The sequence below is a fragment of the Budorcas taxicolor genome, chromosome 5 (assembly GCF_023091745.1).
Source record: "Budorcas taxicolor isolate Tak-1 chromosome 5, Takin1.1, whole genome shotgun sequence".
NCBI lineage: Eukaryota > Metazoa > Chordata > Mammalia > Artiodactyla > Bovidae > Budorcas > Budorcas taxicolor.
In genome coordinates, this window is record NC_068914.1 from 138658385 (window position 1) to 138685919 (window position 27535).

At 41.6% G+C, this 27535-nt stretch overlaps 2 protein-coding genes across 2 annotated transcripts; one reads left to right on the top strand and one right to left on the bottom strand.

Moving 5' to 3' along the window:
* Window positions 1–245: 245 nt before the first annotated feature.
* On the top strand, window positions 246–15068 carry ART4 (ADP-ribosyltransferase 4 (inactive) (Dombrock blood group)). The gene is made up of 3 exons (XM_052641004.1): window positions 246–416; window positions 4632–5340; window positions 14709–15068. The coding sequence occupies exons 1-3, from the start codon at window positions 246–248 to the stop codon at window positions 14798–14800; spliced, it is 972 nt and encodes a 323-aa protein (XP_052496964.1). The 3' UTR covers window positions 14801–15068.
* A 3731-nt stretch (window positions 15069–18799) lies between these two features.
* On the bottom strand, window positions 18800–19516 carry C5H12orf60 (chromosome 5 C12orf60 homolog). Its single transcript, XM_052641558.1, has one exon. It carries the CDS (start codon window positions 19514–19516, stop codon window positions 18800–18802), a length of 717 nt encoding a protein of 238 aa, XP_052497518.1.
* Window positions 19517–27535: the final 8019 nt, after the last annotated feature.

Here is a 27535-nt window from a genome sequence, read left to right on the forward strand (position 1 = left end):
ACCAGGATTTTTTTTTTTTTTTAATTGGGAACTAACTTGAGTTCACTTTAGAATCCCTTATTTGGTGCACATGTCTGGCTGTTCAACAGCGGTTCCAGCTTTACGAGCGAGTTGAATTCTTCCCTCGGAAAAACTGCTAGTTGGTTCAACAGAAGTCTTGAGATACACGTGGGAGAGGAGAGTTCTTGCTGAGACTTACTCCAGGAGAAAAACCTCAAAGGGGCATCTTGAAAGCTGATTTCAGGATGGAGCTGCGAGGGCAAAGAAGCGCTCTGCTCACAAACAAATACTGTCCCTTGACCAATCGTTGCAGAAGGATTCTTCTAGCAAATACTGCAGCCTCTGTGGTAAGAATCTGGCTCCTGAGGGGGCAGCTTCTTCTCCTGCTGCTGTGCTCTGGTCTGCAGAGACCCACGGTGAGTTATGGTGGAGGAGGTAATCTCTTTATGATCAGGGCTCTGTTGGAGCATCCTTCTGGTGATAATCTTTAAATGACCTTTAGTTTATTGGGATAGGGGCTTCCTAGTGACTCAGACCATAAAGAATCTGCCTGCAATGCAGGAGACCCAGGTTCGATCCCTGGGTCGGGAAGATCCCCTGGAGAAGGGAATGGCAACCCACTCCAGTATTCTTGCTGGAGAATCCCATGGACAGAGGAGCCTGGTGGGCTACAGTCCATAGGTTCACAAAGAGTTGGACGTGTAAAGCAACTTAGCATACACACATGCAAGCTAGAGACATAGCATTACTTTTTGTTTTGGATTTTTTGGTGTTTTGTTTTTCTTTTTTTTTTTTTTGGCTGTGCCAGGTAGCATGCGAGATCTTAGTTCCCTGACCAGGGTTTGAACCTGTGCAGTAGAAATGTGGCAGAGAAGGCAACGGCAACCCACTCCAGTACTCTTGCCTGGAAAATCCCATGGATGGAAGAGCCTGGTAGGCGGCAGTCCATGGGGTCGCTAAGAGTTCGGCACTACTGAGCAACTTCACGTTCACTTTTCACTTTCATGCATTGGAGAAGGAAATGGCAACCCACTCCAGTATTCTTGCCTGGAGAATCCCAGGGATGGGGGAGCCTAGTGGGCTGCCATCTATGGGGTCGCACAGAGTCGGACACGACTGAAGCGACTTAGCAGCAGCAGCAGCAGCAGTAGAAGTGTGGAGTCTTAAGCACTGAACCACCAGGGAAGTCTCAACATTAATTTTTACTCTCTATAAAATTTGCATAAAAGACTGCATCTGTAGGACAAATAATGCAAAATAAACCAAGTCTTTCTGGCTTTGGCTTCTCTGGTGGCTCAGACAGTAAAGAATCCCGCCAGCAATGCCAGAGACCTGGGTTCAATCCCTAGGTTGGGAAGATCCCCTGGAGAAGGGAATGGTTACATACTTCAGTATTCTTGCCTGGAGAATTCCATGGACAGAGGAGCCTGGTGAGCTACAGTCCATGGGGTCGCAAAGCATCAGGCACAACTGAACGACTAATACTTTGGCTATCTGACACTAGCCATCTCATATAGATCAACTCAAAAGAAGCATTATAAAGTTCTGTATGACCTCATGTTAAGAGAAAACAGAATACCCATTTGATATCTAGTAATAGATTAAAGTTTTAGAGTGTATGAGGTTTGACAAAAGGTATTTTTCTTTTGTTTTTGGCTTAGATATATTCTGTAGAACTATTTGTAAACCTGCTGTGAAGAGTCATTGGTTAAAATCATTTAAGCAGTCTTAAATTTTTGTTCCAGTTTACACAAACTAGTTGACTTCTTGCCATAAATAACATAGCAAAAATACCCAATGGTATGTTTTTTAGTTGCAGCTGCTGCACTGTTGACATTCACTGGATGGAATTTTATCTCTTAATATGTTCCTTAATAAGTACTGTTTATTAAGAAAACATCATTGCTTTGCCAAGAAGGAAACATTTTGGAATTCAGATAACTGAAAAATATGGCTTTCAGTTATGGGTGGATGATACTTAATGAACTTGTCTTCAAATCTCTAACTTCTATTTATTTATTCATTTATTTTGAAGGTAAAAAAGTGTTAGTAGTCGCTCAGTCACGTCCGAGTCTCTGTGACCTCATGGACTATAGCCCACCAGGCTCCCTTGCCCATGAAATTTTCCAAGCAAGAATACTGGAGTGGGCTGCCATTTCCTTTTCCACAGGATCTTCCTGATCCAGGGATTGAACCTGGGTCTCCCAAATTGCAGGTAGACTCTTCACTATCTGAGCCACCAGGGAAGCCCAGGTATTTTGAAGTCGCTAACTTTATTGTGGCAAACTTAATATGCACTAGATATCAATAAGTAATATTCCTTTGGCTCCCTATGAGAGAATGCCTTTTTCCCACTCCTGGTTTCTATTAACAAGAGGAGGGGCTTTCCCAGGAATCTTACTGACCTCTGTCCAGCTATTTCCTCACTCTGCTCCCCTGGATTCAGGCAGATTTACTTGACTGGTAGTGTCAGGAAGAATAGCTGGGTATACTGCATTTGACTCTGCTTCTCTTCCTCCTGGGAGTTAGCCCCATGGCAAAAGGCATGAGTTATGTGTTCCTCCATGACAAGAATCCCACCTGGACAGGCTGCAATCCAATACTGCCTGCAGCTAAGGGGGGCAAGTCAACTCATTCTGGGGTTTACCCTTAACAAGCCCACTAGCCATCAGACCTAAAGATGGATGTTCCAACAGGTTCTCATTCAATAGCAAAAACTGTATGTTAGCCTTCATATTTCAAGTCCTGGGCAGAGGAGAGGTTTGTCATAGACCCCTTAGAGAATTCAACATCACTCATCACTGAAGTCATTTTTTGTCGTTTTGGTTTGGTTTGGTTTTGAGTTTGTTTTGCCCTCAGTGAATGGCGTGAGGGATCTTTGTTCCATGACCAGGGATCCAAACTGCTTCCTGCAGTGAAGATGCAGAGTGTTAACCATTGGACCACCAGGGAGTCCCAAAGACTTCTAATGTAGTCTTCAAGTGTTCTTTAAGTACAAAGAAATATTCCCTGTAACATCAATGTGAGAATGTGAAGGGGTAGGAGAAGAAACAGAAAGTATAATTAAACTTTAAGATTATTACTTTTTCTTCAAAATACTCATTGTACAAAAAGACTTTGCAGTGATACAGAAGAGTCACTTTCTCTGTGGGGGATGAGGATGTTGGTGTTTTTAGTAATATTTTTCAAACTAAATTCATTATCTAACATGGGTCACAGACACAGGAAGGTCTGGAGCAGTGTAATGACTATGAGTGAAACTTATTTCAGCAGATACTGATCTTGAGGAGACGACTTGGTCTTAAAGAGCATAGCAAATAAAGCAAATCCGCTACCACACTGCAAAATTTAAAAAAACAAACAGAAACATTAATTAAATAGAGTTAGAAGACCAGAAGGGGGAGCTCTTACTTCCGGGATGTGTGTGTGTTTGTGGCTGTGGTGTATTCATGCGCTTAGTCGTCCTGTCCAATTCTTTGCGACCCTTTGTACTGTAGCCCACCAGGCACATCCGTCTATGGGATTTCCCAGGCAAAAGTAGGTTGCCATTTCCTTTTCCAGGGTATCTTCCCAGGGATCAAACCGGCATCTCCATTGTCTCCTGCATTGCAGATGGATTCTTTTGGGGAAGCCCTGCTCCCGGGATAGTAGAGCCCAACAGGAAGAAGAGAAGCACCTCTTCTTTCCTGGCAAAGTGAGTGTGAAAGTCATTCAGTCATGTCCGACTCTTTGCAACCCCACGGACTATATAGTCATGGAATTCTCCAGGCCAGGATACTGGAGTAGGTAGACTTTCCCTTCTTCAGGGGATCTTTCCAACCCAGGGATCTAACCCAGGTCTCCACATTGCAGGCGGATTCTTTACCAACTGAGCCACAAGGGAAGCCCAAGAATACTGGAGTGGGTACCCTATCCTTTCTCCAGGGGATCTTCCCAACCCAGGAATCGAACCAGGGCCTCCTGCATTGCAGACGGATTCTTTAGCAACTGAGCATCAGGGAAGCCCGTTTCCTGGCAAGGACTGGGCCAATGAAAAGCCATGAACTCTGTTTACTATATCCTCCCATCTTCCCTTTCTTCTCTAGGAAAGTGTTTACTCCCCTTGCCTTGTGAGGACCCGTACATGTTGCACCATGGTTACAGACCCTGAATTGCAGCTCTTTGCTGACCCTGAATAAACCTATCTTTGCTAGAGAAATAGCTGGCGGTCTATTTATTTCAGGTCAACAACATTCGCCATCTGATTTGAAAAATTATAATCAAGATTCTTCTTTCCTTATTGTTGTTCAGTCACTCAATCTTGTCCAGTTTTAACTGTTGCTTCTTAACCTGCATACAGGTTTCTCAGGAGGCAGGTAAGGTGGTCTGGTATTCCCATCTCTTTAAGAATTTTCCAGTTTGTTGTGATCCACACAGTCAAAGGCTTTATCGTAGTCAGTGAAGCAGATGTTTTTCTGGAATTCTCTTGCTTTTCTATGATCCAGCAGATGTTGGCAATTTGATCTCTGATTCCTCTGCCTTTGCCAAATTCAGTTTGTACATCTTGAAGTTCTTGGTTCATGTATTGTTGAAACCTAGCCTGGAAGACTTTGAGAATTACCTTGCTAGCATGTGAAATTCTTTCCTTATAGATTGCAGTTAAAATCGACTTTGACTTGGCACCAAATTCCTTTGATGATCAGTACCGAGGCTGCAGCCAACAAGTCATGGAGATGCTGCTTCAAGGGGATTATTTCATGGAAGAACTAGAATCCAGTAAGCATTACCGCAAAGTCTGGCAGCAAACACACTTAAACTGGTTGAACCAAGAAAAACCTCTCCCCGGGAACATGACTATTACACATGCTGTGGCTATCTCGGTTTATCTATCGGACGACAGAGTTCACTTAGACTTCTCCAGAGCCATGGCCAGTGCTGCTGGGTCTCCGCAGCAGTATAAACATTCATTCCGTTTCAAATATCTGCACTACTTCCTGACCTCAGCCATCCAGCTGCTGAGGAAAGAGATTGTCTCAAGGAAAGACTCTCTGTGTTACGAGGTGCCGCACGAGTTGAAGGGCGTTTACTTGCAAGCCCCCGTGGGTGCCATCGTTCGCTTTGGCCAATTCCTCTCCACCTCCCCAGCAACAGGACAGGCACAGAGGTTTGGGAACCAAACTCTATTTACCATGTTGACCTGCCTGGGGGCACCAGTACAAGACTTCTCTCTCAAGAAGGAGGTCTTGGTCCCTCCCTATGAGCTGTTTAAAGTGGTCAATGCGAGCTACCATCCAAGAGGAAATTGGTTGCAATTGCTGTCAAATGGGAACCAAAGCACGTACAACTGTCAGCTGCTAAAAGGTATTGTTATTGATCCAAATTCAATTTACTGTAACCAGGATCGGGATTTCCCTAGCGCCTCAGTTGGTAAGGAGACCACCTGCAATGCGGGAGACCCAGATTGGGAAGATCCCCTGGAGAGGGGCATGGCAACCCACTCCAGTATTCTTGCTAGGAAAATCCCCATGGACAGAGGAGCCTGGCAGGCTACAATCCATCCGGTTACAAAGAGTTGAACATGACTGAGCAATTAACCACATACATTACTAGGATCACAGGCCACTAATTTTTTTTAATCTTGTCCAAAAAGTAATTTTAAATTTTTTTCTTTTTTAAGAAAGTTTTATTGGAGCATAGTTGATTTATAATGTTGTGTTAGTTTCAGGTGCACAGTAAAGTGAATCAGTTATACAAACACATATATCTACTCTTTTTCAGATTCTTTTCCCATAAAGGTTATTACAGAGTACTAAGTAGAGTTCCCTGTGCTGAACAATAGGTCCTTATTAGTTACCGTTTTATATATAGTAATGTGTATGTGGGGGCTTCCCTAGTAGCTCAGTTGGTAAAGAATCTGCCTGCAATATGAGAGACCTGGGTTTGATCCCTGGATTGGAAAGATCCCCTGGAGGAGGGCACGGCAACCCACTCCAGTATTCTTGCCTGGAGAATCCCTGTGGACAGAAGAGCCTGGCAGGCTACAGTCTGTAGGGTCAAAAAAAGTTGGACATGCCTGATTCGACTCACACACACACTGCATATAAGTCAACCCCAATCTTCCAATTTATCTCTTCCCCCATTTCCCCCCTGGTAACCATAAATTTGTTTTCTGCATCACTATTCTTTTATAAAATTTATTTTTCGAGTGGGCTTGTGGGGGAAAGGCCAAAAATATGTATATTGGCTTTTAGTAAGGACGAGATAAAAAGTCATTTCAAGCAGAAAAAGCATATACTGAATTTCAGAGATTTCAAACAATCTGGTATCTTCAGGTAAATTTCAAGATTTTGGACAACCAGAGTGTAAGATGTAGGAAGAAGCCAGGAGTAGAAAGGGAGTAGGAAATGGATTTGGGCTGGAGAGATCTGACAGGGCCAGTTTGTAAAAACTCTTGTATTTCATGCCAAGGATTTTCAAACTTCATGCTGTAAGCAGTGAGAAATCATTAGAGTCTGTAAGAAGTGGAGTATCAGTCAGATCAGTATTTTAGCAAGAGCCCTGATGCTGGGAAAGATTGAAGGCAGGAGGAGAAGAGGGAGACAGAGGATGAGATGGTTGGATGGCATCACCGACTCAATGGAGATGAGCTTGGGCAAACTCCAGGAGATGGGGAGGGACAGGGAGGCCTAGTGTGCTGCAGTTCATGGGATCGCAAGGAGTCAGACACAACTTGGCAACTAAATAACAGAACAACTGGTGATACCATGAACAATGAACTGAAGTAAGAGAAATTAGTTATCACAATATAAACATGTGTGAAGCTCTTTTGTAGAAACACATGTGACTGATTCCATTTTATCCTTGTATGTTGCCAGCCACAGTCATTTGAGGGAGCAAATGCAGTGAAAATTCTATAGCAAAGGCTGTGCCCTGTTTGATTCAGAAAGAGGAAGACCATCCTGATCCACGTGTGTGTTCGTTTACAAAGTCAACTGTAACTCAGCTACAGTGTCTACCTTTGAAATATCCCCCACTCGTCCTCTACTCCATCATCATGGCTACTGCGAATAATTCAGCCCATCAGCATGTCTCAACATGTTAAGGCTGGAGCATTGCAACAGTCTTCAAACTGGCATCCCCGCCAAAGCCAAGATCCTGCTCACTCTGGCCTATTTGTAAACACAGATGAAGGGAGAGGTGTTCTACCAGGACTTTCATCCACACCCTTCTCTCCTTGCCAGCAGGGAAGATAGCAATAATGAATGGCATGTGTTTCTGCTCCACAGACCCAAGAGATTAATGTTTATAGAGAAGAATGAAAAACTAGGGCAGAATGTGAATAAAATAGTGAGCGTTTGATAATACATAAGAATATCCATAGCCAGGTTCCAGGATTCTCCGGAATTGCATCTGCCTGGAATACTGTGGCTTCGTTCTCATCATTTGAGATAGGTAGCTTTGCTACTGGGCTTCCCTGGTAGCTCCACTGGTAAAGAATCAGCCTGCAATGCAGGAGACCTGGGTCCGATCCCTGGGTTGGGGAGAACCCCTGGAGGAGGACATGGCAACTCACTCCAGTGTTCTTGCCTGGAGAATCCCATGGAGAGAGGAACCTGGTGGGCTACAGTCCATGGGGTCATAAAGAGTCGAACATGACTGAGGAACTACCGCAGTTTTGCTACTATTCACCTATCTCTATCAGTTATACATTTAAAAAAAAAAAATTGAAAGACTCCAGAATATTTTCAGCTATTCACTGCAGTGTTTTTGATTTTGTTCTTGTTTCTTGAGGTTTTTATTCCCTAGTGGAAAAGCTCTTTCTGAAGTCTTTCCTGTGCTGTGTGCTCAGTCACACAATCATGTCCGACTATTTATGGTCCCATGGACTATAGCCCACCAGGCTTCTCCATCCACGAAATTCTTCAGGCAAGAATACTGGAGTGAGTTGCCTTTCCTTCTCCAGGGGACCTTCCCAACTTAGTGATCAAACCTGTGTCCCTTGTGTCTCCTGCATTGGCAGGTGGCTTCTTTACAATTAGCACCACCTGGGAAGCCCAAAATTTTTTGTTGTTCTTTGTTCAGTCCCTAAGCAGTGTCCAACTCTTTCCAAACCTAAGGACTGCAGCATGCTAGGCTTCCCTGTCCTTCACTACCTCCAGGAGTTTGCTCAAACTCATGTCCATTGAGCTGGTGATGTCATCCAACCATCTCATCCTCTGTCACCCCCTTCTCCTCCTGCCTTATATCTTTCCCAGCATCAGAGTCTTTTCCCATGAGTTGGCCTTTTACATCAGGTGGCCAAAGTATTGGAACTTCAGTGAATATTCAGGGTTGATTTCCTTTAGGATTGACTGATTTGATCTCTTTGCTGCCCAAGGGACTCTAAACGGTCTTCTCCAGCACCACAATGTGAAAGCATCAATTCTTGGGTGTTCAGCCTAGCCACTCCCTTTTCCAAGGGATCTTCCCAACTCGGTGATCAAACTCAGATCTTCTGCATTGCAGGCAGATTCTTTACCATCTGAGCCACCAGGGGAATACTCAAGTTTCTGAAATCATTTCTATTAACTGATAAGCAACACTCTGCTTATCCCAACATCCTGGAGCAGTATTAGACTGATGCAAACACGAACAGTGGGAGGAGGGAGATGGCGTGTGTTTCTTCTCTGGGAGTCCTTCACTAGGAAAAGGGAGGAAGGTCAGTGGACTCTCAAGCCCTGTTTTTCTAGATGGCTGGTGTTGTCCACATCACTACTGGCCAATCACCTGGATAATCACTAACCTCAGCCTGGGGAATTCACAGTATCTAATTCCTCATGAAACTGGACTCCTTTCTATTCTTTCAATTTTTTCACCAGCAGAAGCCATAAACTAGTCTATATATTATTTGTATTTATTTATTCTTTTGGCTGTGCCCTGTGGCATGTGGGATCCTAGTTCTCCACCGAGGGATCAAACCCAGATCCCCTGCACTGGAAGCTCAGAGTCTTAACCACTGGACCACCAGGGAAGTCCCATTGTTTTATATCCTAAAAAGTCCCATTTGAGCCGGTGAGTTACGTTTCTTTTCCAATTCCCTCTTAATCTGCCAGATGCAATATGCAAAAAACAAGATGAAGGCTTTTAAAATGGGTCAGCCTGGGACACTGCGTTTCTCCCAATGACAAGACAGTAGATTAAAGAGCAGAGCTTCCTCAGTCCTTCAATGTATTTCAAAATTGCTTCCATTAACTTGTAACTGAAGTTCTCAGGTTCAAAGAGTTCCCAAGAATCTGTCGCCTTCAGAGAGTCATGAGGTCAAATTGGTAGCATACTACACTGAAGGAAGTAAAGTTGCAGAAGAAAAATTGTTAAAAGACGGTATAAATGAACAGCTTTTCCTTCTAATTCTTCTCCCACCCCTCATGTGACCTATACTTGTTACCATAGAAACAGATGTTTTCATGCACATTGGAAGACTCAAAATACATTATGTTAGGTGTTTGTCCTTAAATGTTGCTTCTTTCAGCAAAATAATCGGTGCCAAAAATCTGTAGACACACAAATACATGCTCTGTTCTGTATTATTGGATTCACAAAGAAGTGTGGTTTATTTGTTAAAATCTTTCACATAATTAAAATTCTTAAGTATGCTTCTAGAAAAAATATAGTCAATTGTTTGCAGTCAGCGTGGGTTTACATGTTACTCTTGCCAGTTACTAGCAGTGAGAATACAGGCAAATGGCTTATTCTCTCTGTGCCTCATTTCCTTCATATGTAAGATGGGAATAATTAAAAAAAAAAAAAACCCTACCTTATAAGATTCTGGTGAATAGAAAATGAATGAGTCCATGCAAAAGCTCTTAGAACCATAAATTACTATTACCATTACCATGGCTTCCCTGTTAGCTCAGTTGGTAAAGAATTCACCTGCAATGCAGGAGAACCTGGTTTGATTCCTGGGTTAGGAAGATCTGCTGGAGAGGGATAAGCTTCCCACTCCAGTATTCTTGGGCTTCCCTTGTGGCTTAGCAGGTAAAGAATCTGCTGCAATGTGGCAGACCTGAGTTTGATCCCTGGGTTGGGGAGATCCCCTGGAGAAGGAAATGGCTACCCACTCCAGTATTCTGGCCTAGAGTCATACAACTAAGTGACTTTCATCTTTATTTTATTAACTTCAGTTCAGTTCAGTTCAGTCACTCAGTCGTGTCTGACTCTTTGTGACCCCATGAATTGCAGCACACCAGGCCTCCCTGTCCATCACCATCTCCCGGAGTTCACTCAGACTCATGTCCATCGAGTCCGTGATGCCATCCAACCATCTCATCCTCAGTCGTCCCCTTCTCGTCCTGCCCCCAATCCCTTCCAGCATCAGAGTCTTTTCCAATGATTCAACTCTTCGCATGAGGTGGTCAAAGTACTGGAGCTTCAGCTTTAGCATCATTCCTTCCAAAGAAATCCCAGGGTTGATCTCTTGCAGAATGGACTATGGAACGAGGTTCGTGACATTGTACAGGAGACAGGGAAAAGAAATGCAAAAAAGCAAAATGGCTGTCTGGGGAGGCCTTACAAATATGTGAAAAGAATAGTGGTGAAAAGCAAAGGAGAAAAGGAAAGATATAAACATCTGAATGCAGAGTTCCAAAGAATAGCAAGAAGAGATAAGAAAGCCTTCTTCAGCGATCAATGCAAAGAAATAGAGGAAAACAACAGAATGGGAAAGACTAGAGATCTCTTTAAGAAAATTAGAGATACCAAGGGAACATTTCATGCAAAGATGGGCTCGATAAGGACAGAAATGGTATGGACCTAACAGAAGCAGAAGATATTAAGAAGAGGTGGCAAGAATACACGGAAGAACTGTACAAAAAAGATCTTCATGACCCAGATAATCATGATGATGTGAACACTCATCTAGAGCCAGACATCTTGGAATGTGAAGTCAAGTAGGCCTTAGAAAGCATCACTACGAACAAAGCTAGTGGAGGTGATGGAATTCCAGTTGAGCTATTTCAAATCCTGAAAGATGATGCTGTGAAAGTGCTGCACTCAATATGCCAGCAAATTTGGAAAACTCAGCAGTGGCCACAGGACTGGAAAAGGTCCGTTTCCATTCCAATTCCAAAGAAAGGCAATGCCAAAGAATGATCAAACTACTGCACAATTGCACTCATCTCACATGCTAGTAAAGTAATGCTCAAAATTCTCCAAGCCAGGCTTCAGCAATACGTGAACAGTGAACTCCCTGATGTTCAAGCTGGTTTTAGAAAAGGCAGAGGAACCAGAGATCACATTGCCAACATCTGCTGGATCATGGAAAAAGCAAGAGAGTGCCAGAAAAACATCGATTTCTGCTTTATTGACGATGCCAAAGCCTTTATTAACTTACTGCTTCCTATTTTCTTTTACTCTGGGCTTCAATTATCCCAAAGTAGTTTACCCAATTTGTGACATCATGCTTTTCTTGAAGTACAGTGACCATCTGAAATGAATGGATGGAGGAATAAGTCATGGAATGAATCTGGGAGATGGACCACAAAGCATGATGGGAAGAACAGATGATGGAGCCAGTGAGAGCTGGGCATTTGTTAATGGCTCTATGCCTGGGTGCTATGTCAGTCATGTCTGACTCTTTGCAACCCTATAGACTGCAGCCCACCAGGCTCCTCTGTCCTTGGAATTCTCCAGGCAAGAATACTGGAGAGAGTTGCCATGCCTTCCTCCAGGGGATCTTCCTGACCCAGGGATGTAAAAAACTCATTTTACAGATGAGAAAACTGAGTCCAAGTGAAAGTAACAAAAAATGATCAAAGTCAAGCATCTAAGGGTAAAGCTTCAATACCAAAGCTTTGTTGTTTTTCAGTTGCCCAGTCACGTCTGACCCTTTGCAACCCCATGAACAGCAACATGCCAGGCCTCCCTGTCCCTCACTATCTACCAGAGTTTGCCCAAGTTCATGTTCATTGCATTGATGATGCCATCCAGCCATCTCATCCTCTGATGCTTGCTTCTCCTTCTGCCCTTGATCTTTTCCAGCATCAGGGACTTTTCCAATGAGTCGTCAGTCATCTGCTCTCATCAGATGACCAAAATACTGGAGCTTCAGCTTTAGCATTAGTCCTTCCAGTGAATATTCAGGGTTCATCTCCCTGAAGATTAACTGGTTTGATCTCCTTGCTCTCCAAGGGACTTTCAGGAGTCTTCTCCAGCACCACAGTTCGAAAGCATAAATTCCTTAGCATTCTGCCTTCTTTATGGTCCAGCTCTCACAACAGAACATGGCCACTGGGGAGATCATAGATAGCCTTGACTATACAGACCTTTGTCAGCAGAGTAATGTCTCTGCTTTTCAACACACTGTCTAGGTTTTTCAAGAAAGAATCATCTCCTGATTTCATGGCTGCAGTCACCATCCACAGTGATTTTGGAGCTCAAGAAGAAGAAATCTGTCACTACTTCCACTTTTTCCTCTTCTATTTGCCATACGTTAATGGGGCCAGATGCCATGATCCTAGGTTTTTTTAATATTTAGTCTTAAGCCGGCTCTTTCACTCTCCCCCTTCACCCTCGTCAAGAGGCTCTTTGATTACCAAAGCTAATCACCCCCAAATCATGATCTTTCACTGTTATATTGTTTTCTTGTCCATCAATATTTTCTGACAACTCTTCAGTAGAATCTTACTCCATGAAAAAATGAGTAAGGTGAGAAAGGGTGGGGTTAGAGGTCCCTGTGATCTCTAGTCTCAATGAAGAGAAAACAAAACAGAAAACATGTAAGAATCATTCTAATGACCTGCTAAAGTGATATTAATGGCTCCTAGTCCCTTTGAGAATTCAGATAGTCCAATTTTAACATAAACTTTGACAAAAGCTTAGAAATATGCTTGCATTCTTAATTTGTTTGTCTAAGAAAATCAGGGTTTTGAAATTTACTGTAAGTATATGTAGAATTCCAAATAGAAATCCCTAGAAACTCTAGGGATCTTATATGTTACATGAAAGTGGTGGGAAAATATTTCTCCATTATCTGGTCATCCTATCAAACGATATAATCAAATACTGAGGCAATCACAGAGCTGAATGGCTTTCTATCTCAATGTCTTTACACTGCTGCTGCTGCTGCTAAGTCACTTCAGTCGTGTCCAACTCCATGCGACCCCACAGATAGCAGTCCACCAGGCTCTGCCGTCCCTGGGATTCTCCAGGCAAGAACAGTGGAGTGGGTTGCCATTTCCTTCTCCAATGCATGAAAGTGAAAAGTGAAAGTAAAGTCGCTCAGTCATGTCTGACCCTCAGTGACCCCATGGACTGCAGCCTACCAGGCTCCTCCATCCATGGGATTTTCCAGGCAAGAGTACTGGAGTGGGGTGCCATTGCCTTCTCCCTTTCTACACTAATAATCAGTAAAGACTGGTTGAACAGGAGATTTCATTCTTTCTTTAGAGCATATTTTAAAGGTTTCCATTCTCCATCTCGTCCAATATTCTCATCCCATTGTATTCTTTCCAATTAGTATAATAAATATCGCTTTCATCAGCCACAGCTTACTGTCTGCTAACCTTTCCCGTGAAGTGTGTCCATGTAGGCAGATACACACATACACACACACACACACCCTTCAAGCAGGATTGTATGAATACTTTTTGCTCACCTTGTAATCAAAAAAAAATGACTGGACATTCAATATATGTAGAGACCATACAGTGGTTAAAAATACAGAGTTGAGAGTCTGCCTTGTGGTGCAAAGGATACCAGCTTGACCCCTGGTCCAGGAAGAGCCCACAGGCAGCCAAGCGACTAAGCCTGGGCACAACTACTGAAGCACCTGTGCTCTAGAGGCGGTGCTCCACAAGAGAAGACACTGCCATGAGAAGTTTGCCACCACAGTGAAGAATAGGCCCTGCTTGCTGCAATCAGAGAAAGCCTGCATGCAGCAATGAAGACCCAGCACAGCCATAAATAACTACATAAATAAAAGTTTTAAATATATATAGCTCAAACCTGACTGCCTGAATGTGATGGCTGCCTCCACTGCATACTAGATGCATGACATTTGACAAGTTTCTTCACCTCTCTGTCACAGCTTTATCAAATAAAAAATGAAGATAATGAGGATAAATACCTCATAGTTTTGTTGTGTGGATTAAAAGAGTTAATTTACAGCAAGTGCTTAAAAAGATTCCAGAACAGAATAAGTCTTTAAACAATGTTAGCTTTCATAATGGTGATGAAGATGAGGATAATAGTAATGGTAATAATTCTGTTGATGATGATAATAATGACGTAAAATCGGGAGATCTCTACCATCAACTTTTATCATCAACCCTGAGGTACACCTTCGATCCTCTTGGGATCTAATTTATGGTCTACAAAATAAGTGACCTGTGTTGTCATTTAAAAAATCTAAGAGAGAATACATTTCTTAAAAGTAGCTAGCTTCAGTCCTTCCCTGGTGGTCCAGTGGTTACAACACTGCTCTTCCAATGGAGCGGGTGCAAGCTTGATCCTTCATCAGGGAGCTAAGATCCTACATGCCACAAGATGTGGCCAGAAAAAAAAATAAAAGTCAACTTATTAAAAAAGACTACACACCTTTAAAAAACAGTAGTTTCATTTTCTTTGTTACAAATTTTCTAAGTTTAAGACACAAACCAAAGGAGAAATGAAGTAGATTTTTTAGGAAAAACAAAACAAAACAAAAACTCTGTTCCCTAAAACATGGCTAATTCTTTTTCTGTTTGTTTTCACAGCTTCCAGCAGAAAGTGCATCCCTACTCCTCTAGTTATTGCTTCTCTCTCCTTTTTGACCAGTGTCATCATCTTTTCCAAAAGTGGAGCATAAAGGAAGCTTGTGGTTTTGCCTCTCCTGTACTCTTTTGCTTTATTCCCGTCAAGGCACCCTGTATACCCATAGACAATCAATCTGCCGAGCTATCAGCTGATATAGAACCGCCTCAGTCCACTGCCTATGAGTAGGCCTGTAAGTATATTTCTTCTCCATGGATACAAGAGTCATGTTGGATAGAAAATGACTCATTCGGAGCCTGTGAGATACAATTAGTGTACTTTATTGGAATTAGGGCTGGGAATAGGCTAGTGGCCTTTTTTATTTCAGCAGAGATTAATGAAAGCAGAATATGAACCTAGAGCCCCTAGCAGCTCGCTTGCCACTGAAAAGAGAGTCTACCTCCCTAGCTAACACAATGAAAGAGGAGCAGCGGAATGAAGAGAAAGTGAATCCTGACGACAGTCTATGTGCACCTAGGTCCAACTGTCTGAATCTGGATACCCTGAGCTTTTTCATCACATAAATCAATAAATTATATTTCTGCCTTAATAATTTGAATTAAAATTTCTATCTCAGTTGAAGGAATTTTATGATGAATACAAAGACTTTCCCTTATTTTTTATTTAGCAATCCTAAACATTAGGAACACATCAGAAATACTTGAGCTCATCTGTCCACGGAATTCTCCAGGTAAGAATACTAGAGTGGGTTGCCGTTCTCTTCTCCAGGGCAACTTGCCAACCCAGGGATCGAACCTGGGTCTCCTGCATTGTAGGCATAGTCGTTACTGTTTGAGCCACCAGGAAAGCCCAAATATTAGGAACACATTAGAGATACCTGAGTTCAGTTTCCAGTTCAGTCGCTCAGTCGTGTCCGACTCTTTGCAACCCCAAGAATTGCAGCACGCCAGGCCTCTCTGTACATCAACTCCCGGAGTTCACTCAAACTCACGTCCATCGAGTCGGTGATGCTGTCCAGCCATCTCATCCTCTGTCATCCCCTTCTCCTCCTGCCTCCAATCCCTCCCAGCATCAGAGTCTTTTCCAATGAGTCAACTCTTCGCATGAAGTGGCCAAAGTACTGGAGTTTCAGCTTCAACATCAGTCCTTCCAAAGAACACCCAGGACAGATCTCCTTTAGAATGGACTGGTTGGATCTCTTTGCAGTCCAAGGGACTCTCAAGAGTCTTCTCCAACACCACAGTTCAAAAGCATCAATTCTTCGGCGCTCAGCTTTCTTCACAGTCCAACTCTCACATCCATACATGACCACAGGAAAAACCATAGCCTTGACTAGACGGAACTCTGTTGGCAAAGTAATGTCTCTGTCCTTTAATATGCTATCTAGGTTTGTCATAACTTTCCTTCCAAGGAGTAAGCATCTTTAGCAAAGGACAAATTCTTCATCAAAGAATTTGATGAGCCGAAGGACATACTAAATGTGTAAATTTTCTTTAAAGATTTTTTTCCCCTGCTCTCAATTTTATTATTTTTTACAGAATTTTATCAGCATTCAAGTCCAAGCTAGTGTAGTCTTGTTATCAACCAGGGTTCTTTGCCGTCCCCAGTCAACAGAAATTGTCTAGAGACCCGACAAGTAATTCAGGCAAGGCTTTATTGTGCTTCCCTGGTGGCTCAGATGGTAAAGCGTCTGCCTGCAATGCAGGAGACCCGAGATCGATCCCTGGGTCATGAAGATCCCCTGAAGAAGGAAATGGCAATCCACTCCAGGACTCTTGCCTAGAAAATTCTAAGGACGGAGGAGCCTGGTAGGCTACAGTCCATGGGGTCGCAGAGTCGGATACAACTGAGCAACTTCACTATCATTTTATTGGGACCCCGGCTGCAGCAGGAGGAAAGTGAAAGAAAGTGAAGTTGCTCAGTTGTGTCTGACTCTTTGCGACCCTGTGGATTGCAGCCCACCAGGCTCCTCAGTCCATTGGATTCTCCAGGCAATACTGGAGTGGGTTGCCATTTCCTTCTCCCAGGGATCTTCCCCACCGAGGGATCAAACCTGGGTCTTCCGCATTGCAGGCAGATGGTTTAACCTCTGAACCACCCGGGAAGCAGCAGGAGGAACCTGAGAGCAAACAACAGGCTCCCTTGCTTGCTTGCTCCCTGAGAGAGGGGAAGGGCAAGCCTGTTTCTTGTGTGGGGTGAGGGTAGGAATGTGTCTACCGGTCAGGCCAGAGGGGTGGCTTAGGTGTTTCGCCCACTCTTTAGGTGGTGGTGTGTGCAGGGGGCTTGTGCAGTACCCTGTTTTTGCTCAGGGCTCTTCAGATGTGGCAGTTGGGTTTTATATCTTTTGGGTCCAGAATTTATTTCACCTACCCATGCACAGTTATTTGTAGTCCCATACAGTTTCCCATACAGGTGTGTCTAGGTCCAAGTACTGCAGGACTGTAGCAAAGGATCCCAGGTCCCAGCCTGTCTGTCTCAGATGGGACAAAACACAGAAATGCAAGAAATAAAAGGGAAAGTTAATGAAAGATGTCAGTGGAATCTTACTGCCTGTAATGGGGCGTTGCACACACATTTCTTCTAAACTATCACAAAAGTTAGAATTTAAACTCATATGTTAATTTCCAGAGGACTTTATGGCAAATTGGATTTTAAGCCTTCACTGCAAATTTAAGCACATTTGCTAAGAAAGCAAGTATATGTGTGTGAAGATAAAGAAGTAAAACATCTAATTACCCAGCAAATATCAAAGATATATTGAATCCCCATTATGTGCAAACAATTAGGTTTTTTTAAAGTGCAAATCCAACTTCCCAGCTAAGAATGTTCTCTGACTCTTCTTTCAGGGAGTAGACAAGATAAGTGGGTTGATGGGGAATCACTAGGTCTCTAAAGACCCTACTAATTGACCTAAATGGGGGTGAAGATGAAAGCTAGTTCCAAACCCATGAATTCTGAACGTCCAGGCTGCTTAGTTCCTCTGAGATATAGATGAAAAGCAAGCATTTATTTTTTTGAAAGAGAAAATGGGATTTAAGATTTTTAAACAAGGAAATATTTAAATGAGGAAAGATCTGGTATTCTCAGAAAGGAAAATTCCAAAAGAGAACTAGAGTTAACTACTTTTAAAATGAATAGTAAATTTCATACTTCTTGAAAAGAAAAAAAAATTAGCACCCTTAATTGCCTTTCTTGTGCTTCACAAAGTTCCTATTAGATATAAAGGGAAATACAGCAATCTTGAGAGCATACACTCATTTGCAATTCATGAGAACCCAAGACTTTATGGCAGGCAAATGGATCTGTCTTTTTTCCCCCAATTCAATCAAGCACATCTCAGAAATCTTACTTCTGTTTCGGTCAAGTAGCAAGTGTTAGGTCTGTGTGTGTGTACGAGAGTCTGTGTGTCTGTGTGTGTCTATATGTCTGTGTAAAATGTTAGAGTACTTTCATTTTTCAACCTCTAATATCTCCTCATCATAAGACCTCAGTAGGAAACAAAGACTGACTCATCTGCTTTGGTCTTATTCACATAGGCAAGAAAATTCTATTACTCCTCATTCATTATTCTTTTTTACTTCTGGATAAATCATATCAAAGGTATTTAGTGATGACTTATGATAGGCAAGCCACTGAAGTGTACAGAAATTGGTATATGGGTGACAAAAATAGAGAAATTGTTTCCTAGGATCTGAACATTATTTAGTGCTAATGTATATATTTACCTAGACCTTGCACTGTAGAAACTAGAAATAGGATTACTAACAGTAGAAATTAATTGAAGGTTATTTCAATTATGCTTTAAGATGAAATACAATGTTTAAAAATATCCTCAAATATAATATCATATTTTGCTTTTTTTGAACAATATATTCTTTTCAGGAACCACCATTTTAAGCAGGATTTCTTTGGTTATTTATTTTTATTTGAATAAAGCAAAAGTTGAGGTACATGGTTTGCCAGGTGACTACTCTTTGAATTCATGTCCCAATAGATCACATGTTGGGCATTGAGGGTCTTAGGGAGTACTATGAAAACGTGCATGATTTGAATTGGTTTTCTGACCAGCATGAATACTTCTGTTGCATTCCTACTAGTTCCTGGGTTTCTTAAACACAGAAAACTTGGTTTCCATAGTTTTTATGGATTTTTGGAGGACCTCTAAGATTGGTCCCATAGTTTTGACGATTTCTTCCATTTGATCTGCAGCTGACTTAATGGTATACTTAGCATTCTCAATGTTGAGTGCATCCTGCAACTTTTTCAAGGCATCTATTGTAGTGGCTTTGGATGGACCTGGACTTTTCTCAGATGTAGTGGCATCTGATTGTTCTTTCCTGTAGAAGTCACTTAACTGGAGACTCATGATGGGATATCTCATCAAGAGTAAAAGAGAAGATTCCAAACTCTCAAGAATGTTACCACTATTCAGCACAGAGGCAATGATAGGTAACTGGACATTTTTGAACATTTCTTTGGTTGACTGTTGCACCTCCCTTATATTGTTACTCTTCTCAACCATAGAGGACATAGCTGTTGCAATCTTGGAACTTAAAGGTTCACTTTGCATTGGGTCCTGCTTGGCCGCCACCACAGACTGCATCTCCTTAAAAATTTTGAGCATTTGTTCAAAGACAGCCTTCACATTACCGTCTTCTTTCACAGTCATCAAGAGGATCTGAGTGCTCATACTGCTGTTGAACAATTTGGTGAGTGCATTTGTGAAGGAAGCAAGATCTTGCATGTAAAAGAAGAATGTTTTGGCAGCTTGAATGAGCCTCTCTTTATCCTTTTCTGATTCTGAAGACATTTCTCCAGCAGAAAAGTTTCAGCACTGTAAAACAAGTAGGAATCCAAATGAAAATGCATGTGTCAACCATAAATGCATGTGTCAACCATAAAGAGACTGAAAGTATAATCTAAAACATGAGGATAACTCCTGTCAAAGGTTGGAAAGCTATATAAGCATAAATGATCTTGTACTTTAATAAAAATAGTAATGAAAATAATTAAAGCAGAGTAGAATACAGATTTTCGTAAACTTTAAATCACATATTAAATATCGCATGCTAGATCCCGTATTGGATATGCTGACCTATGGATACTCAGGCATTACCCTCAGTAACCATCCAGTCTAATGGAAAAGATTGGATAAAGCATTAAAGATTATGTAGAGGGACTCTGGTTCCAGTTAAAACAGAGCAAGTACTCTCCATACACCAGAGAAGGGCATGGCAACCCACTCTAATATTCTTGCCTGGAGAATCCCATGGACAGAGGAGCCTGGTGGGCTACAGTCCATGGGGTCGCAAAGAGTCAGATATGACTGAACAACTAATACTCACTCACACTCCATCCAGTCTTTCCTACTAATTACAGTTAAAAATCCTGAACAGAATATTTCAAGTAACTATTAAACAACTCTGAAAGGTAGACAGCAGCAGACAGAGGAGGTAGAGATGGCAGTATTCCAAAGAGGATCAAGGCTATCTAATCCAAACTCCCAAAATGTCTATCTTGTCTAAAAATGTCCTTTCATCACAAATTGTCCTCTTCTGCAATAGAGAGGAATATTAATATCTATAACCAATGTTACAGTCCTCTTTTGATATTTTCTCTAGAATTATGCTCTATCGACCACCCCCTCTTCCTTTTGTGCTATGAATTGAACTGTGCTATGAATGCATCCTTCAGAAATCTAGTAGGTTGACACTCTAATTTCCAGTATGATTGTATTTGGAGACAGGGCCTGTTAGGAGGTAATTAAGGTTAAATGAAGTCATACGGCCCTGATATGACAGGATTAGTATCCTTGTAAGAGAGACTACAGAGAGCACCCTCCCTTACTCTCTCCACCTTGTGAGACTGCAGCAAGAAGGTGACTGACTGCAAATCAGGAAGACAGCCCTCACCAAAAACTGAATGGGCCCGTACTTTGATCTGAGATTTCTCAGCCTCCAGAGCTATGAGAAAATAATTCCTGTTGATTAAGCTGCAAGGCTATGGTATTTTGTTATGGCAGCCCAAGTTGACTAATACATCTTGTATCCTCTATCTCTCCCTCTTCATTTGTCCTTCTCCTTTGACTATGAATATACTCATTTTCCTATTCAGTTGGTTAAGATTCTGGGCTTTCACTACCACTGTGGCCTGGGGTCAATCCATGGTCACAGAACTGAGATCCCACAAGCCACGCAATGCAGCCCAAAACTGCCCTACTCAGTTTATATTTTATTTTCTATTTTGATCATGCTGCATGGCATGCAGGATCTTAGTTCCCAACCAGAGATCAAACCTGTACCCCCTGCAGTGGATCATGGAGACCTAATTACTGGAGAACCAGGGAATTTCCTCCTACTCAGTTTAAAAACGAAAAATGTTTGACCCCAAAATAATGGGGTCACAAAGAGTTGGACATGACTGCGCGACTGAACTGAACTGAACTTCCCTTTAAGTAATGATCCCATCTCACTCCTTCCTTTAATTCTCAAATTTACCAAGAGAGAAATTCTTCACATTATTGTAATTTATTTCTAGCCTTCCCTGGTGGCTCAGTGGTTTAAAAAAAAAAAAGAAACCCACCTGCCAATGCAGGAGATGTGGGTTCCATCCCTTGTCTGGGAAGATTCTCTGTTGGAGGAAAAAGCAACACACTCCAGCATTTCCCAGTACTCTTGCCAGGGAATTCCATGGACAGAGTTACCTGGCAAGTTATACTCCCTGGGGTCACAAAGAGTCAGACATGACTTAGTGACTGAACAACAACAATAATTTATTTCTATCCCTCATTATTTTCTTACAGGGCACCAATAACTTCTAACCATAAAATTTCTTGGCCTATTTACAGCTCAGATGGTAAAGAATCTGCCTGCAAGAGACCTGGGTTCAATCCCTGGGTCAGGAAGATACCCTGGAGAAAGAACTGGCAACCCACTCCAGTATTCTTGCCTGGAGAATTCCATGGTCAGAGGAGGCTGGCAGGCTATAGTCCATGGGGTTGCAAAGAGTTGACATGACTAAGTGACTAACACACACAAACATCTTGAATTCTCTGCCTTATTTAAAATTGCTGAATACCTCTTCCTACTTCAAGTTTTTCTCCTCCAGAGGCCTCCACAATGCTGTACAAATCTGGTCCTTCTACATCCTCTCCAAGAATTTGCTTGTTTTATAGGCTTTTCTTCCTTATACTAGCAAGTTCTTTCCAGTCTCCTAAGCTCAGCAAGGATGTGTCTTTGGCCTCCCTCATATTCTCTACTTTTTCCCTTCAAGACCTCACCTGGGGATTTCCCTCATGGTCCAGTGGTAAAGAATCTGCCTGCCAATGTAGGGGACACAAGTTCAATCCCCAATCTGGGGATGCCATGGAGCATGCCGTGGAGCATGCCACGGAGCAGCTAAGTCCAAGTGCCAAAACTACTGAGCCTATGCTCTTGAGCCTGGGAGCCACAACAAGAGAAGCCACTGCAATGAGAAGTCTGTGTACTGCAACTAGAAAGTAGCCCCTACTCGCTGCAACTAAAGAAAGCCCGTGCACAGCAACAAAGACCCAGTGAAACCTAAATATTAATAAATAAAGGCTAAATTATGTTTTAAAAAAAGATCTCACCTGTCCCCATTAATTGTAAACGTCATCTATGTGCAGATGACACCTAAATCTCCCAGTGTAGCTTCAGAAATTCTCCCGATCTCCAGATCTACATTTCTGGTGATGGAATTCCAGTTGAGCTGTTTCAAATCCTGAAAGATGATACTGTGAAAGTGCTGCACTCAATATGCCAGCAAATTTGGAAAACTCAGCAGTGGCCACAGGACTGGAAAAGGTCCGTTTTCATGCCAATTCCAAAGAAAGGCAATGCCAAAGAATGCTCAAACTACCGCACAATTGCACTCATCTCACATGCTAGTAAAGTAATGCTCAAAATTCTCCAAGCCAGGCTTCAGCAATACGTGAACCATGAATTCCCTGATGTTCAAGCTGGTTTTAGAAAAGGCAGAGGAACCAGAGATCAAATTGCCAACATCCGCTGGATCATGGAAAAAGCAAGAGTTCCAGAAAAACATCTATTTCTGCTTTACTGACTATGCCAAAGCCTTTGACTGTGTGGATCACAATAAACTGTGGAAAATTCTGAAAGAGATGGGAATACCAGACCACCTGACCTGCCTCTTGAGAAATCTGTATGCAGGTCAGGAAGCAACAGTTAGAACTGGACATGGAACAACAGACTGGTTCCAAATAGGAAAAGGAGTACGTCAAGGCTGTATATTGTCACCCTGCTTATTTAACTTATATGCAGAGTACATCATGAGAAACGCTGGGCTGGAAGAAACACAAGCTGGAATCAAGATTGCCGGGAGAAGTATCAATAACCTCAGATATGCAGATGACACCACCCTTATGGCAGAAAGTGAAGAAGAGCTAAAAAGCCTCTTGATGAAAGCGAAAGTGGAGAGTGAAAAAGTTGGCTTAAAGCTCAACATTCAGAAAACGAAGATCATGGCATCCGGTCCCATCACTCCATGGGAAATAGATGGGGAAACAGTAGAAACAGTGTCAGACTTTATTTTTTTGGGCTCCAAAATCACTGCAGATGGTGACTGCAGCCATGAAATTAAAAGGCGCTTACTCCTTGGAAGAAAAGTTATGACCAATCTAGACAGTATATTCAAAAGCAGAGACATTACTTTGCCGACTAAGGTCCGTCTAGTCAAGGCTATGGTTTTTCCTGTGGTCATGTATGGATGTGAGAGTTGGACTGTGAAGAAGGCTGAGCGCCGAAGAATGGATGCTTTTGAACTGTGGTGTTGGAGAAGACTCTTGAGAGTCCCTTGGACTGCAAGAAGATCCAACCAGTCCATTCCGAAGGAGATCAGCCCTGAGATTACTTTGGAAGGACTGATGTTGAAGCTGAAACTCCAGTACTTTGGCCACTTCATGCAAAGAGTTGACTCATTGGAAAAGACTCTGATGCTGGGAGAGATTGGGGGCAGGAGGAGAAGGGGATGACCGAGGATGAGATGGCTGGATGGCATCACGGGCTCGATGGATGTTAGTCTGAGTGAACTCCGGGAGATGGTGACGGACAGGGAGGCCTGGCGTGCTGCGATTCGTGGGTTCGCAAAAAGTCGGACACGACTGAGCGACTGAACTGAACTGAACTGAACTGGTCATCATATAGTAACTATACCAGTACATATTACACAATTATCCCAAACTGCACTCATCTCCTCCAAAAACATTCTCCTCTTAATCCTTGCCTCATTGTTGAGGCTCAAAATCTATTTTCCTTTTCTCTTCACCATACTGAATCAGTCCCTAAAACTTGTTAACTCTCTTTGAACTTATTTCAATCCACCCCTTCCCTTCCATTCTCGTAACTACTATTCCGGTGAACTCTCATCTAGACAATTTTAATGGTCTCACATTTGATCTCAATATTTTTGTCAAAGGGTCACAAACTGACAATTCACAGGAAAAATCTAACCAGATATGCTTTGTTTGACCTACCACAATTTGTTATCAGTTGCAAATTTTAAATTGACACATAGAAATCTAGATTTATATTGATTATTGAAAAAATGAAATGAACTGGTAGTAGCAAGTCCTTTTCCTGGGTAGAGAAATTTCCTAGACCTGAGGTTGTCCCCTTCAGACTAGACAGTCAACCTCTGCACCCTATTGTCTTGGTGATTTAGTCGCTAAGTCATGTCTGACTCTGCAACCCACAGACCATAACCTGCCAGATTTCTCTGTCCATGGGATTCTCCAGGCAAGAATAGTGAAGTGGGTTGTCATTCCCTTCTCCAGGGGATCTTCCCAACCCAGGAACAGAACCCAGGTCTCCCGCACTGAAGACAGATTCTTTACCATCTGAGCCACCAGGGAAGCCCCTATACACAAAATAGGGACTGTCCAACTCTAAAGCCCATGGTGTTTCCACTAAGCTATTGAGGTTGAGTGATTTTCCTGCTTCTGATACATCTCTGCTGTAGAGGAATCAATAGAGATTAGGACAGAATCTAGAGGAAGAAGAGTGGGAGACTCTGATCTAAGCTTTAAGGAAAAGGAGTCAAGATAATTAACCAAGATAACACAGAAGACAGTAATAAAGAGCAGAACTTCCAGCCAGGAAAGAAGAGCGCGCGCACACGCGCACACACACACACACACACACACACACACAAAACACATTTGGCTGAAAATATCTCTATCCATATGTCTTGAGAACTTAGAGCAATCAGCAACAGGAGGTACAAAAGGCAACAGAAGCTAAAGTAAATTTAATATCTGGAATAGCTGACATGACGGGACCTCGAAATTCTAGAGTTTCAATCAAAGAGGCATCTTCTCTACTGAATCAAATTAGCTCAGTTGGACAACATTTTTCAAATTAAAAGTCCATTAAAGAATAAAAAATTTAATGTTTTATCATTGTACTAGTTTTTCAAGTTATATTCAGCTCAGTTCGGTTCAGTCATTCAGTCATGTCTGACCCCATGGACTGCAGCACGCCTGCCCTCCCTGTCCATCACCAACTCCCGGAGTCCATCCAAACCCATGTCCATTGAGTCGGTGACACCATCCAACCATCTCACCCTCTGTTGTCCCCTTCTCCTCCTGCCTTCAATCTTTCCCAGCATCAGGGTCTTTTACAATGAGTCAGTTCTTTGCATCAGGTGGCCAAAGCACTGGAGTTTCAGCTTCAGCATCAGTCCTTCCAATGAATATTCAGGACTGATTTCCTTTAGAATGGACTGGTTGGATCTCCTTGCAGTCCGATATTACTTAATACATACCAATTTTATGTTAATATAGAAGATAACAGAATTCTGAGAACTAAACCATGTAGAAACAGTCAATAAACCAGACAGGCAGAGGGACCCAGCAGAGACTAACAAAGCCTGTAAGTCATCACATTCCATTGGAAACATCCAGATGAAACCAGATGAAAAAGCACAACAACTACTCCTAAACAACTGCTGGGACCACTGGACTCAGAAACACAGCAAGGTAAGCAATATGGGTATTTCTGTTAGTACTGATATAATACTCTGCTTCTCTACATTAAAAGGTATCTATAGTAATATGCTAGACTTTAATCCTAGCTATAAATATAATAAAGCAACAAGACAACTTTAAGTGGATCCCATGACATGTTCCTGGTGATCATTTATGCCTCTGAAGATACCAAGAAAGAAGGAAATTAACAGCTTATATAATTAAGTCAGGAAGGAAGATAAAGTAGTAAAGACATCAGTTTTAGAATAGAATAAGGATGAAAGGACACCTGTGTGTGAAAGTGTGCTGTTTATATGGATTGTAACATCTTTTATGTCTTTAACATTCATTTATGATTCAGTACCTTTAGAAGAATAAATGTGTAATCTTATTCTAGTTAATGTCTAGTGCTTATGTTCCTTCATAAGCTCTATTACATTTAAATACCACTGGGCATTTGCTATGTGTCTCCAAATAGACTGCTATCTTCTTGAGGGCAAGGAACGTTGCTTAGTCAGGGTATATGGCAGAGGTTCCCAAGTGAACATCTGATAAATGCTGGTGAACAACCTCAATATTCTGCTTTCTAGCCAGAAATATTATTTTAAACAATTTTTATATCAGAGTGTCATCACAGCATGATCAACTTTTTTTTTTAATTAAAGGCCATGGTTTTGATTTAAAGGAGGCTCAGAACTAGTTAGTAGCTGTTATATTCTCCTGAAAAGCTTCTGATTTCACCCATACCCTAAACCTACACTCCCAGATAAGTGGACCTTGCAGTACAGCTAGACCCAATATGGATAGTGAGGATAAGAGAAAGCATGGAGAAAGGCAGAAGCTTAGAGAGCACTAATGACCAGACAACGGAAGCTAAGAAAGGGTCTTTGTTATCTTTCTTTTTTCCTTTCTATTTTTAATTGTTATTATGGGAAAAGTCCAAACATACACAAAAGTGAAGACAATAATCAACTCCCGTATACCCATGATCTGGCTTCAAAAATTATCAGTATAAGGTTGATCTTATTACCTCTATGAACCTACTCCAATCTCCCTTCTAGATTATTTGTAAGCAAACTGCAGTGTCATTTCATCATTAACTTTTTCAGGACACATTTCCACAAAAGCAAGAACTCTCTGAAATTTGACCTTGTGCTTCTCAAACCAGTAATATTTAACAGAATTGTCTTTGACTTTGAAACACATCCAGTGTCCTGCTGTAAAAATTAATTTTTGATGTAGGTGGAAAAGCTTTTGTAATGTACTTGCAGTACATATCAAAAGTAATATAAATTTTTATTCCTATTGATTATATAAACTATATGTTTATATGATTTGAATTTCCTCTGGAAATTTACCCTGAGGAAATAATCCAGATAATTGAGAGAAAAAGGATCATGTGCATTAAAATACTTATATTAAGATAGTGAAACAATTAAGGATTTAGAAAATTATGGTAAATATATATGAAATATTTTATAAAATATAAATATGTATATTTTATATAACCAATAAAATAAGTATAAAACTAGAAATAGGGGGAAATATTTAAATTAATATAAGATGAAATTTTATTTATACTATTATCACAACTTTGTAAAAGCACTTATGCTTTTAAATAAACTTTGGAAAGGAATAATTCAAAAAAACAAGATGGTACGTTTATGGATGTTTTTCCTTGTGGATATTAAAGTGTTTATATATTATCGCTATAAACTTTTAAAAATACTTTGTTTTATCAAATCTTTTAATTTCTTCATGTTATAATTTTACCACCTATCAAAGCACAATCACCTGTCACTTTCTCCATGAATCTTCCTCTAATAA